At 44.2% G+C, this 13780-nt stretch overlaps 1 protein-coding gene across 2 annotated transcripts in view; it reads left to right on the top strand.

Annotated features, from left to right (window-relative positions):
* Window positions 1–11614, top strand: part of CYTH3 (cytohesin 3) — a 291259-nt gene extending 279645 nt beyond the window's left edge. For both annotated transcript variants that reach the window (XM_082261091.1, XM_082261090.1), the window contains exon 13: window positions 11286–11614. In XM_082261091.1, coding sequence (XP_082117217.1) covers window positions 11286–11358 — 73 coding nt within the window. In that variant the 3' untranslated portion in view covers window positions 11359–11614. The remainder of the gene's footprint in view (window positions 1–11285) is intronic.
* The last annotated feature ends 2166 nt before the right edge of the window (window positions 11615–13780 follow it).

Below are 13780 nucleotides of genomic sequence, written 5' to 3'. Positions count from 1 at the left end.
ATGTGATTCCGATATTCAAAAAGGGCCAGAGGCATATCCTGGGAAATTATAGGCCTGTCAGTTTGACATCAATAGTATGTAAACTTCTGGAGGGGATGATAAGGGACTATATCGTAGAATATGCTAAAGACAACAACATCATCAGCAGTAATCAGCACAGGTTTACAAATGGGCGTTCTTGTCAAACCAATCTTTTAACATTCTACGAGGAGGTGAGCTGTGAGCTAGATAGGGGCAGACCAGTAGATGTGGTGTACTTGGATTTCGCTAAGGCGTTTGATACAGCTCCCCACAAGCGCTTAATTTATAAAATAAGGTCTGCAGGTATCGACAGCAGGGTTTGCTCTTGGATACGGAACTGGCTAAAAGTGCGTGTCCAAAGGGTGGTAATAAACAGCGCATACTCAGACTGGTCTGAGGTAGTAAGCGGGGTGCCCCAGGGCTTAGTCCTGGGACCAACCTTGTTCAATTTATTCATAAACAGCATTGAAGACGGGATCAGTAGTTCGTTATCAGTTTTTGCAGATGACACAAAATTGACCAGGGCAATAACTGCACAGCATGAAGCAGATATCCTACAGAATGACCTGGACAAAATAACGGAGTGGGCAACGACATGGCAAATGAGGTTTAATGTGGAGAAGTGTAAGGTTTTGCACTTGGGGACTAAAAACATAAAAACACAATACACGTTAGGAGGGGAACCCTTGGGGAAATCAAAAATGGAGAAGGATCTGGGAGTCTTGGTTGATGATAGATTAGGCAACAGCATGCAATGTCAAGCGGCAGCTGCCAAAGCCAGCAGAATATTAGCATGCATAAAGAAAGGGTTGTATTCCAGAGATAAGACTATAATCCTTCCACTTTATAAAACTCTGGTCCGACCGCATCTGGAGTATTCTGTCCAGTTCTGGTCGCCAGTCCTCAGGAGGGATGTGTTGGAGCTGGAGAGAGTCCAGAGAAGGGCAACTTAACTGATTAGGGGATTGGAGGACCTTAACTATGAAGAGCGGCTGCGATCGCTTGATTTATTTTTCCTGGAGAAGAGACGCCTGAGGGGGGGACATGATAGCAATTTATACATTTCTCAATGGGGATCTCAGCTTAGAAAAAAAGCTGTTCATTCGAAGGGATTGCATGAGGACAAGAGGGCATACCATGCGATTAGAGGAGAAGCGTTTTAACCTCAGGCAACGAGGGGGGTTCTTTACTGTTAGGGCTACAAGATTGTGGAATTCTCCACCACAAGTGGTGGTTTCTGCGGGTAGTATGGTGGCTTTCAAAAGACTCTTAGACTTACATCTCAAGGATCAGGACATTAAGGGCTACGTGAGATGATTACAGCCACACACACCCACACAGGTTGAACTGGATGGACTATTGTCTTTATTCAACCTCACATAGTTACATAGTTAGTGAGGTTGAAAAAAGACATCAGTCCATCCAGTTCAACCTATGATGTGTGTGTGTGTTTGCTTTTAGCCGTACATTGTATACCCCTGTATGTTGTGGTCTTTAAGGTGTCCATCTAACAGTTTTTTGAAACTATCAATGCTCCCTGCTGATACGACTGCTTGTGGAAGAGAATTCCACATCCTTACCGCTCTTACAGTGAAGAACCCCATACGCACTTTAAGGTTAAACCGCCTTTCCTCTAGTTTTAGTGAGTGGCCACGTGTCTTATTGTATCTCCTTTCTCTGAATAGTTTGTTCCTTATGCTCGGGTCGCCAGTACAGTATTTGTACATTGATATCATATAACCCCTCAATCGTCTCTTCTCCAGAGAGAATAAGTTCAGGGCTTGTAGTCTTTCTTCATAGCTGATGTCCTCCATCCCCCTAATTATTTTTGTTGCCCTTCTCTGGACTTTCTCCAGTTCCAGCACATCCTTTCTGAGGACCGGTGCCCAGAACTGGACAGCATACTCCAGATGTGGCCGGACCAGAGTCTTGTAGAGCGGGAGAATAATCTCTTTATTTCTGGAGTGAATCCCCTTTTTTATACATCCCAGTATTCTGTTGGCTTTGCTTGCGGCGGCCTGGCATTGCATGCCACTGCCAAGCCTGTTGTCTACCAGTACCCCTAAGTCCTTTTCCATCCTAGACTCACCCAGAGGTTCCCCCCCCCCCTAGCGAGTAGCTTGCTTTCTGGTTTCTGGCCCCCAAGTGCATTACTTTACATTTTTCAACATTAAATCTCATCTGCCATGTAGTTGCCCACTCCGTTATTTTGTTCAGGTCCGCTTGCAAGGTTTCCACATCCTGCATAGAAGATATTGGCATGCCTAATTTAGTATCATCTGCAAATACTGAGATTGTACTCGATATCCCCTCCTCCAGATCATTTATGAATAAATTAAACAGGATTGGTCCCAGGACAGAACCCTGGGGGACCCCACTTTCCACACCCGCCCAATCCGAGTACTCCCCATTAATCACCACCCTCTGTACTCTCCCCTGGAGCCAGTTCTCTATCCAGGTACTCACCTTATGGTCCATACCTATCTTCCTTAGTTTGTACAGTAAGCGTTTGTGGGGAACGGTGTCGAAGGCCTTTGCAAAGTCCAGATACACCACATCCACAGGCTTACCTTTATCTAGGTGGCAGCTCACTTCATCATAGAAGGTTAATAGATTGGTTTGGCACGAACGATTTTTCATGAATCCGTGCTGATTAATACTTATAATACCGTTTTCATTACTAAAGTCTTGTATGTGGTCCCTTAACATCCCCTCCAATATTTTGCAGACTACAGATGTTAGGCTGATCAGCCTATAGTTACCCGGGATATATCTCGGCCCCTTTTTAAATATTGGTACCACGTTGGCTTTTTTCCAATCAGCTGGCACCATACCCGTCTGTAAACTATCCTTAAAGATCAAGAATAATGGTCTGGCAATCACCTGGCTGAGCTCTTTAAGAACCCTCGGGTGCAAGCCATCCGGTCCCGGGGATTTATTTATGTTAAGCTTCTCTAGTTTAGCTCTAAGTCTATCTTCTGTTAGCCATGGCGGCACTTCCTGAGGTGTATTATTTAGTTCGGCCTTACAAGCTGGGTTCGTGTAGCCCCCCGATTCCTTTGTGAAGACTGAAGAAAAGAAATTATTTAACACTTCCGCCTTTTCTCTGTCCTCAGTGGCCATTTTTCCTTTATCATCTTTTATGGGGCCAATGTGTTCTGGCCTCGCTTTCTTGCTGTTTATATACTTAAAGAACTTCTTGGGGTTCTTTTTAGTCTCCTCCGCTATATGTCTCTCGTGTTCTATTTTAGCCGCCCTGATTTTATCTTTACATTTCTTATTACACTCTTTATAATGCTTAAATGCTGCCACTGACCCCTCAGTCTTGTATTTTTTGAAGGCCTTTTCTTTAGCTCTAATATACATTTTTATGTTGGAGTTTAGCCACCCAGGGTTTAGTTTTGCTCTTTTAAATTTATTTCCCTGTGGAATGCACTGGCCCACCCCCTTGTTAAGTATGCTCTTGAAGCACTCCCATTTTTCCTCCGTGTTCTTTGTTCCCAGGGTTCTATCCCATTTTATATTTTCTAGCAGTGAGCGCAGTTTAGGGAAATTGGCTCTTTTGAAATTCAGCGTCTTAATATTACCTTTGTGTTTCCTATTACTGTAATTAATACTGAAACCAATTGACCTATGGTCACTGCTCCCTAAGTTTTCCCGTATTTCTATATCCGTGAGCAGGTCTGCATTGTTGGTAATCAGTAGGTCAAGTACCGCATTGTTTCTTGTCGGTGCATTCACCATCTGACCCATGAAATTGTCCTGCAAAATATTTAGGAACTGCCTAGCCTTGGCTGAGTGCGCGGTTCCTTCTGCCCAGTCTATATCCGGATAATTAAAGTCCCCCATTATAATGACATTTCCCATCCTTGCTGCCAATCCTATCTGTAACATGAGGTCCGCCTCCCCCTCCTCACTCTGGTTGGGGGGCCTATAGCATACGCCCAATATTACCTTCCCCACCGTGCCTTCCCTTTGAAGCTCTACCCATAGGGATTCTGCCTCGTCCATAGCTCCATTATTAATATCATCCCTCATATTTACCTGTATACTGTTCTTAATATACAGACATACCCCTCCCCCTTTTTTACCCTCTCTATCCCTGCATCACCTACTATGTAACTATGTATGAGTGCTGCCATCATTGCTGCAGAGGTTGAAGGGTTGGGGGGTCAGCATGTCAGTGCTCAGACCGTACGCCACACACTGAATCAAATTGGTCTGCATGGCTGTCTTCCCAGAAGGAAGCCTCTTCTAGAGATGATGCACAATAAAGCCCGCAAACAGTTTGCTGAAGACAAGCAGGCTAAGGACATGGATTACTGGAACCATGTCCTGTGGTCTGATAATACAATTAAATAAAAATACATTTATTTGGTTCAGATGGTGTCAAGCGTGTGTGGCGGCAACCAGGTGAGGAATATAAAAACAAGTGTGTCTTGCCTACAGTCAAGCATGGTGGTGGGGTTGTCATGAATGCCATCATGTACTGTGACATATTGAAGCAGAGAATGTTCCCCTCCCTTTAGATACTGGGCCGCAGGGCAGTATTCCAACATGATAACAACCCCAAACACACCTTCAAGACAACCACTGCCCTGCTAAAGAAGCTGAGGGTAAAGGTGATGGACTGGCCAAGCATGTCTCCAGACCTAAACCCTATCGAGCATTTGTGGGGCATCTTCAAATGGAAGGAGGAGGAGCACAAGGTCTCTAACATCCACCAGCTCCGTGATGTCTTCATCACTTGCCGACTGCTTAACGAGGATTTACTGCGGCAGTCTGCCGCTGCTGGGCAAAGCGACGTAGACCTACGTCACTCACCCACGAGCCTGTAGGGGGTGAGCACGGCACGCTCCGGCCCCCGCTCGTTCCCTGGGGACCTAGCGCGAGTGACTAGCGGCTCTGATGTCCGCTGGCCACTCGCGATCTTCCGCAGGAGAGGGAGAAAGACAGACGGCTGATGTAAACACAGCCGTCTGTCATTCTCCCTGAACTAATGACAGAGGCTATGTGATCCTGCTATGTAGGATCGTATGTCTCTGTGATTACTTCACTAGCCACGCCCTCTAACAGTTAGAATCACTCCCCTAGGGACACACTTAACCCCTTGATCACCAATAAAGTTAACCCCTTCCCTGCCAGTGTCATTTTTACAGTTACAGTGCATATTTATAGCACAGATTACTGTAGTAATGTCACAAAAGTATCATTTTTTGTCAAAGTGACAAAAGTGTCAAAAATGTCAGTCAGGGGTCCGATCTGTCCGCCGCAATGTCGCAGTCCCGCAAAAAAATTGGCAGATCACTGCCATTACTAGTTAAAAAAAAAAACAATAAAAATGACATAAATCTTTCCCGTAGTTAGTAAACACAATAACTTTTGCGCAAACCAATCAAAATTCGCTTATTGTGATTTTTTTTTTTACCAAAAATATGTAGCAGAAAACAAATTGGCCTAAAATATTAAAAAATTTCGATTTTTACATTTTTTTTTTGAGAATTTCATATTAAAAAATTTTGAAAAATATTATTGTTTTTTCAAAATTGTCGCTTTTTTTTGTTTATAGCGCAAAAAAAATCGCATAGGTGATCAAATACCACCAAAAGAAAGCTCTGTTTGTGGGAAAAAAAGGACGTCAATTTCATTTGGGTGAAATAGGGCCTGGTCTTTGAGCAGCCAAATCCTCCGGGGCTAAAGTGGTTAATGGAGGAGTGAAAGAAGCTCTGGTGAACTCCATGCCAAGAGGGTTAAGGCAGCAGAGGCGTCACAAGCGGGGTGCGGGGGGGTGGGCCACACCAGGGTGTCCACCGGGTGGAGGGTGACACCGCTCTGCCTCTCTTCCTTCCTCATCTAACTGTGCGGGCCCGCATCGCATCGCCGCTGCACCGCATACTAGTAGTACTGTGTCAGCGATGTCAGTGAGTGTCACTCAGTCTGCTGCCAGCCAGTGCCTAGGCTGGACTTCTTTGCTCCTCCTCTCTCGGGGCCGGGCCGCGTGCCCTGAGCCTCCCCTCCCTCACTCCCTGCCCTCACGTTCAGGCAGGCGGGCGGGGGCGGAGCAGGTGGCGGTGACGTCAACGCTAGGGAGAGGAGACAGGTGAGTAGTGAGATGCGGGCGGCCAGGCCGGGTGAAGTTGAACTTAGTGCAATTAATTGTCAGTCAGTGTCCGTCCCTTATTAATGCACAGGCTAGCACAGTGACAGTAACCGCTCAGCAAACTCTTCTCTCTGCAGGCTGCAGCCCTATTTTTGGCAATGGTCCCCAGAAGTCCAGCCTGTACTTGGCCCACCAAAGACTGATTTTCAGTGGGCTCTGCTGCTCTGCACACAGCTCTCTCCACTCCATCCAGCAATGTAGTCAAGTCCCAAGTAGTGGCTGCAGTCCTTTCTCTTGTCAAGAGCAGTTTCACAGAGTACAGCTGCCAATGCAGCCAGTTGCAGTCCTCCTTCATCCCTGGTCTCCCCCAAAATGCTTGTTGCACCTCCTCTGTTGGAGAAGCTTTCCAGTTCAGCACTGTCTCCACTGCAAAAAGAGAGTAACAAACTGCAACAAGGGGGAAACAGAGCAGGCTAAACATATATATATTTATATATACCTACAGTCTATAAAGTAGTCCAAACAAAAAACACATCAACCAGTCTGGCAGGCTCTCAGGGCTCTTTCACACGGTCCGCCTCCGTAGGCGGATCCGTGCTACTCAGCGAGGATCGATCCGCCGATCCCCTCTGAGCCGGCAGATGAATGCTCCGCCTCCACTTGCAGTGCGGAGAGGGAGGTGTCACAGCCCCCGCTGCTCTCTATGGGGGATCGGATGAGAGTGGACCGCCTGTCCGCTCTCATCCGATCCGATCCGTGAACGGATGGAAAAACAGGGTTTCCATCCGTCCGGATTTCACAGACAGGATCGGATGCGGGTGTCAGCGGAGGTGTCTCCGCTGACATCCGCTGCCCCTTAGAGCTGCATGGAGGATCCGATCAGATCCGCCTAAAAAACTGACAGGCGGATCTGATTGGACCGCCCATGTGAAAGAGCCCTCACTCTCTCAGCAGACCGTGTCAGTCATGTGAAGTAACTGTATTCCTCCTCCTCTGCTCTGTGTGTGCAAGCCAGGGCCCAGCCCAGGGCCACAGCACTTCCCAGACAGATTTGGGCCTGCAATGACCCCCCTGTGTTTTGAGTACAGATAGTACAGATGTCCTTAGTTGGTCCCCCCTGTTTCATCTTTCATGCAGTGGGGAGAGAAATATAAAAAATCCCATCCAGACCAGACCGTCTCTCTGCGTTATTCCCAGGCCGCCAATCCCCTGCTGAGCAGAAGGATGACAGACAGCAGTGCGGAGACACAGCTGTCAGTTCCCCATGCATCTCTATGGGGGAATCGGATGGGAACAGACTGTCGGTCCGTTCTCATCCGATCCGATCCGCTGGACGGATGGCAAATAGGGTTTCCATCCATCCAGATTTGATGGATCGGATATCAACGGAAGTCTCCGCTGACATCCAATGCCCCATAGGGATGCATGGGGGGAACGTTCAGATCCGCCAAAAAAAAAGAGACAGGCGGATCTGAACGGACCCCCATGCATCCCTATGGGGCATCGGATGTACATGTCCGCTGACATCCGATCCATCAAATCTGGGCGGATGGAAACCCTATTTTCCATCCGTCCAGCGGATCGGAACGGATGAGAACTGACCGATAGTCCGTTCCCATCCGATTCCCCCATAGAGATGTATGGGGACCTGACAGCTGTGTCTCCGCACACAGCACGGAGAACAGCTGTCATCCTCCTGCTCAGCGGGGGATCGGCGGATCGATCCTCTGCTGAGATAAACGGAGTCCGTCCGATGGACGGACAGTGTGAAAGAGCCCTTAGTGTCAGTGTGAATTTGCTATTCCTCCTCCTCTGTGTGCAACAGTGCAAGGGCTGTTGGGGTGACACCATGAGTTACCGCACCGGGTGACACCAACCCTAGTGACGCCACTGAGGCAGTGCTGTAAAATAATGGTGGCCACACAAAATATTGACACTTTGGGCCCAATTTGGACATTTGTACTTATGGGTGTACTCACTTTTGTTGCCAGCGGTTTATACATTAATGGCTGCGTGTTGAGTTATTTTAAGTGGACAGCAAAGTTACACTGTTATACAAGCTGTACACTCACTACTTTACATTGTAGCAAAGTGTCATTTCTTCAGTGTTGTCACATGAAAAGATATAATAAAATATTTAAAAAAAGTAAGGGGTGTACTGTTACACACACACATATATATATATATATATATATATATATATATATATATATATATATATATTATATATATAATATATATAGTTATATATAGTACCAAGAAACATAGAAAAAACATAATTGTCATGTGTCCGTATCTGTGAATACCCACTCTTTGTGCAAATGATCAAATGTCCACATTCATTAAGAAGATCTGCAATCTTCTGTGAAAAAGACATACATGGTGCATCAACATAAAATGTGCTTCCAATCCAGTGCCGTGGTCCTTCACCCATTAGTGTGAAGTTCATTTCACCCTTTAGGTTGGATCTCTAAGTTTCATAGGAGGTCATATACAGCTCTGTATGTAATCCAGATGTTGGTATACAGCTCCTGTACACTCCTAGCATATGCTCGCCGAATAGAAACTCAAAAGCCGGTAAACTCAAGAAAACATCAAACAGATATTATTGCTCTCTGTTTATACTTTTTTTACAGTGGGTACGGAAAGTATTCAGACCCCCTTAAATTTTTCACTCTTTGTTATATTGCAGCCATTTGCTAAAATCATTTAAGTTCATTCTTCTTCCTCATGAATGTACACATAGCACCCCATACTGACAGAAAAACACAGAATTGTTGACATTGTTGCAGATTTATTAAAAAAGAAAAACTGAAATATCACATGGTCCTAAGTATTCAGACCCTTTGCTTAGTATTTAGTAGAAGCCCCCTTTTGATCTAATACAGCCAGGAGTCTTTTTGGGAAAGATGCAACAATTCTTTCACACCTGGATTTGGGGATCCTCTGCCATTCCTCCTTGCAGATCCACTCCAGTTCTGTCAGGTTGGATGGTAAACGTTGGTGGACAGCCATTTTTAGGTCTCTCCAGAGATGCTCAATTGGGTTTAAGTCAGGGCTCTGGCTGGGCCATTCAAGAACAGTCACAGAGTTGTTGTGAAGCTACTCCTTCGTTATTTTAGCTGTGTGCTTAGGGTCATTGTCTTGTTGGAAGGTAAACCTTTGGCCCAGTCTGAGGTCCAGAGCACTCTGGAGAAGGTTTTTGTCCAGGATATCCCTGTACTTGGCCGCATTCATCTTTCCCTCGATTGCAACCAGTCGTCCTGTCCCTGCAGCTGAAAAACACCCCCACAGCATGATGCTGCCACCACCATGCTTCACTGTTGGGACTGTATTGGACAGGTGATGAGCAGTGCCTGGTTTTCTCCACACATACCGCTAAGAATTAAGGCCAAAAAGTTCTATTTTGGTCTCATCAGACCAGAGAATCTTATTTCTCACCATCTTGAAATCCTTCAGGTGTTTTTATTTAGCAAACTCCATGCGGGCTTTCATGTGTCTTACACTGAGGAGAGGCTTCCGTCGGGCCACTCTGCCATAAAGCCCCGACTGGTGGAGGGCTGCAGTGATGGTTGACTTTCTACAACTTTCTCCCATCTCCTGACTGCATCTCTGAAGCTCAGCCACAGTGATCTTTGGGTTCTTCTTTACCTCTCTCACCAAGGCTCTTCTCCCCCGATAGCTCAGTTTGGCGGGACGGCCAGCTCGAGGAAGGGTTCTGGTCGTCCCAAACGTCTTCCATTTGAGGATTATGGAGGCCACTGTGCTCTTAGGAACCTTAAGTGCAGCAGAAATCTTTTTGTAACCTTGGCCAGATCTGTGCCTTGCCACAATTTTGTCTCTGAGCTCTTCAGGCAGTTCCTTTGACCTCATGATTCTCATTTGCTCTGACATGCATTGTGATCTGGAAGGTCTTATATAGACAGGTGTGTGGCTTTCCTAATCAAGTCCAATCAGTATAATCAAACACAGCTGGACTCAAATGAAGGTATAGAACCATCTCAAGGATGATCAGAAGAAATGGAAAGCACCTGAGTTAAATATATGAGTGTCACAGCAAAGGGTCTGAATACTTAGGACCATGTGATATTTCAGTTTTTCTTTTTTAATAAATCTGCAACAATGTCAACAATTCTGTGTTTTTCTGTCAGTATGGGGTGCTATGTGTACATTCATGAGGAAGAAGAATGAACTTAAATGATTTTAGCAAATGGCTGCAATATAACAAAGAGTGAAAAATTTAAGGGGGTCTGAATACTTTCCGTACCCACTGTAAAATGAATAGGGTAAAAACACTAACATGAATAATATCTAAAGCGCTTGCCACATATGCATCTGTATTTTGTATAACCACAGTACCTCCTGTAGTCTGCAGCAATATCCTGCTCTTTTTATGCTCTCCCTTCTGTAGATGTTCTCAGCTATGCTCTCCTAGGGTGATGTTTGATCAGCATTACAGAGGCGTTTGGCAAGTAGTTAGTATTCTTCTTTGCAGGGCGCTCTTTTTCACTTACAGTGGCTTTAAAGAGACCATTCATTTCAAAGAAAGTCTCCCCATAGGAGAATATATGTGCATTTAGTATATTTAAAGCATTGCAATTACCTGTAAAATCCTCCCTTGTGTAAACATAGAAAAGCCCTGAGTCTGCTGCTTTGTGCGGCCATCTTGGATAGTATGTCAGCAGCCCCAGCAGACTAGATGACAGAATAATATTTCCACTGGCACTACTCCTGGCATCTGCATAAAAGCTTTTGTAGGCACATGAGGGGGATGGGGTGATGCTGGTCCAGCACAGACAGTAATCATACATTCTCAGAAGGGAAGAGGGCTATGACATGCAAGGAAAGAGGATGGGGCTACGCTAGGGAATCAACCATTTTGGGTAGGAAAAATGTCTTGCAAGTTAAATGATGCATGTGGATATAAATCATTTATGGAAAAACACTGCAAGTAGGCATTAAATACTTAATTTTTATGTGATTTTTGCTGTTATTTTTTTAAGTTGGTGAGAAGCCTTCTATAATAGCTGATTGGTTTTATTTGCTGTGTGGATTTGCTCTTTAAATTTACTCTGGCAAGAATGTTTGCTTGCTTGTGTTTGGGGCAGAGTACGATATGCCTGAAAAGATTTACTATTGATGATTTTATTTTTTTTTCCTGCAGAGCAAGCATCAGCAGAGATCCCTTCTATGACATGCTTGCAACAAGAAAAAGAAGAATTGCAAACAAGAAATAACCCAGGCTATGATAAAGCATTATACAGAATTTTCTGAAAGTATCTCATGGTCAAGTCAATGGACCAACTTTATCCTGGACTTCTATTGCCACAACTGGTTTAACAAGGATTGCCAGGGGTGTCTGCCAAAACTGAAACATTTGTATCAATCCGGTCAACTTTTATGTGCAGGCTCCTACAATATTTGGCTTTTTGTTTCATTTTTGGTTTAATTTAAAATTCGGACATGGTTCACATGAAGAATAGAGAACATCTTGTAAAAGAAGTCTCTCATTTATATGTAAATATCTCCCAATACATTTGTGTAAAGAAGGCAGCCAAAACACTAAATCTCTATATTTATTGTAGAGAACTGTATGACCTAATCTTTATTCAATCAAGTATTTGCTAGAACGGCAGCTATATAGATGGTACGGAATACAGTGGACCAGGCAAGCTGCGATCATAGCATTGCATGTTGGTTTTGTTTGTTACAGGAACCTTCTAGCTCTCCTGACTTGTACCTTGCCAGGAACAATTTTTGCCAGTATATCCTTTTGATTGTATTTCGCTGCATCTCAGGCAATGGGATTGGCTTGCTTCAGCAGCCAAACTTGTCTTGGAATAGCCACTGAATATAAAATCTATAAGCTAACTCGTCCTCTGTACAGAATTCCTTTATATGATATATAAAACATATATGTATGTATGTATAGGCTGATGCCAGCTTATGGTGACTGTATTTGTAATAGTTTAAGCAGTGGGAAGCCATACCTGTGCCTGGGAAGAACAAGAAGGTGTTATACTGTACAGTTGTTTTCAAGAAGGACGATTGCAGCCATGCATGATTGAACAACGCAGTATCTACTCTGCTGCACCGGTTTGAAGTTTAATACAAGAGAAAATACAAATCCTGCCTTAAACAATCTAGTCATTGATGTCCTTTAGGTGAAATTTGCCTAAGGGCAGCCGATGCCTTTTTTCTGCCTTCTGTCTAGTCTGTCAGATGTTTCAACAAGGCGCAGGTTCACAAAGAGTATTTCATTGTCCTTTGACATCACTCCAGTCAGCTCAAATAGTAAGGGGTTATATTTCATTCATAGACCTCATTTGAGTCTACTTTGTTTCATATGAACATATACAGAATATATACAAACATATACAGCATATAACTGACCATATGCAATTCCCACTTAATGTGTGGTCCTAATGAGTTTTTGCTACAGGAGCCTCCTTGTATGGGTAATGTTCAAATTTGGGGAGGGGGCTATTTTATAGGGTAGCCTTGTGTAAAAATGGTAGGTAAACAAATAAACCAAGGGATTCAGCAAAGATTTAGAAGGAGAATCTGGAGAAGAGCCAGGAGCAAAGCTGTTGCCCTTAGAAAGTTAGACTATTTGGCTAAAGTGGAGGTATTGTCCTTTGCAACCAGCCATAGCCCATATCTCTAGCAGAGGAAAAAAAAATGAAAGCAACTCCAGTTTTTTATGGCTTAAGCCCAATCTTCCTAAGATTTTGCTTGTTCAAACACTTCTTTGTTTAAGGGCATGTTTAGCAGTACTTTTTTTCTGCATTCTTATGTAGTAAAACATGCATTCTAGGTTAACCGTTTCAAGTTAAAAAAAAAAAATGAAACCCATTTTAATCCCAGTGGAGAGAATCTCCTCATGTTTTAGTGTGAAGGCTTATTATATCTGGAACATGGTAGTTTAAACCAAGCCTCTTCAAACCTGATAAACTGCTTGGAGTGTGCAGTAGGTAGCGTCAGGTGTCTGCATGCATCCTCAGTGTATATGAAAAAAGATGGTGCTGTGTTACACAAAGTGTTGCCTGATCTTACATGGTTGTAGAGTGGGCTGACTTCTCCCATCCCCCATGCATTCCCACTGGTCATTGTGGTCACCTGTCACAATTTATGAACAGTAGGGAAGCTTATAAGTGGTGGGAGGGGGCAGGCCGCAATGCAACCATAGTGGGTCCATCCTGCATAATGAATCGGCCTAATTTTAAGGTTTTCTGGATGCACTAGCACCTTGGGGGTGGCTGCTATATAGCGCAGGAGCCAGGTTAAGAGTTCAAAGGTTATAATTAATTACACCCCTTTTAAAATGCATAACATCTCTTGATGAGGTTTCTCATTGAGTGCCTTCCTCATTTTAGAAGCTTTCAGCTATAATATTCTTCAGGCTAATTGTCACTAAAACATAAACGGTCTTTTGGCCTAACAAGGAATTGGGGGGGGGGGGGCTTTAAATGAGGCGCACGATGGGAAAGTCGTGCGTCTCCATCCCTGTTAATTGGAAAATAGATAGGGGTTGGGACTTTATATGAGAGACACGACACGACTGCCAGGCAATGGTAACAATATTTATTTGACATATGATATAAAACATAACATAGTATGTACAGTACATTGTATAAAAACAATATAGATAGCAGAGCT

Source organism: Pelophylax lessonae (assembly GCF_965119305.1).
Source record: "Pelophylax lessonae genome assembly, chromosome: 6".
Classification (NCBI taxonomy): Eukaryota; Metazoa; Chordata; class Amphibia; order Anura; family Ranidae; genus Pelophylax; species Pelophylax lessonae.
This window is presented reverse-complemented; position numbering and strand designations above follow the sequence as displayed.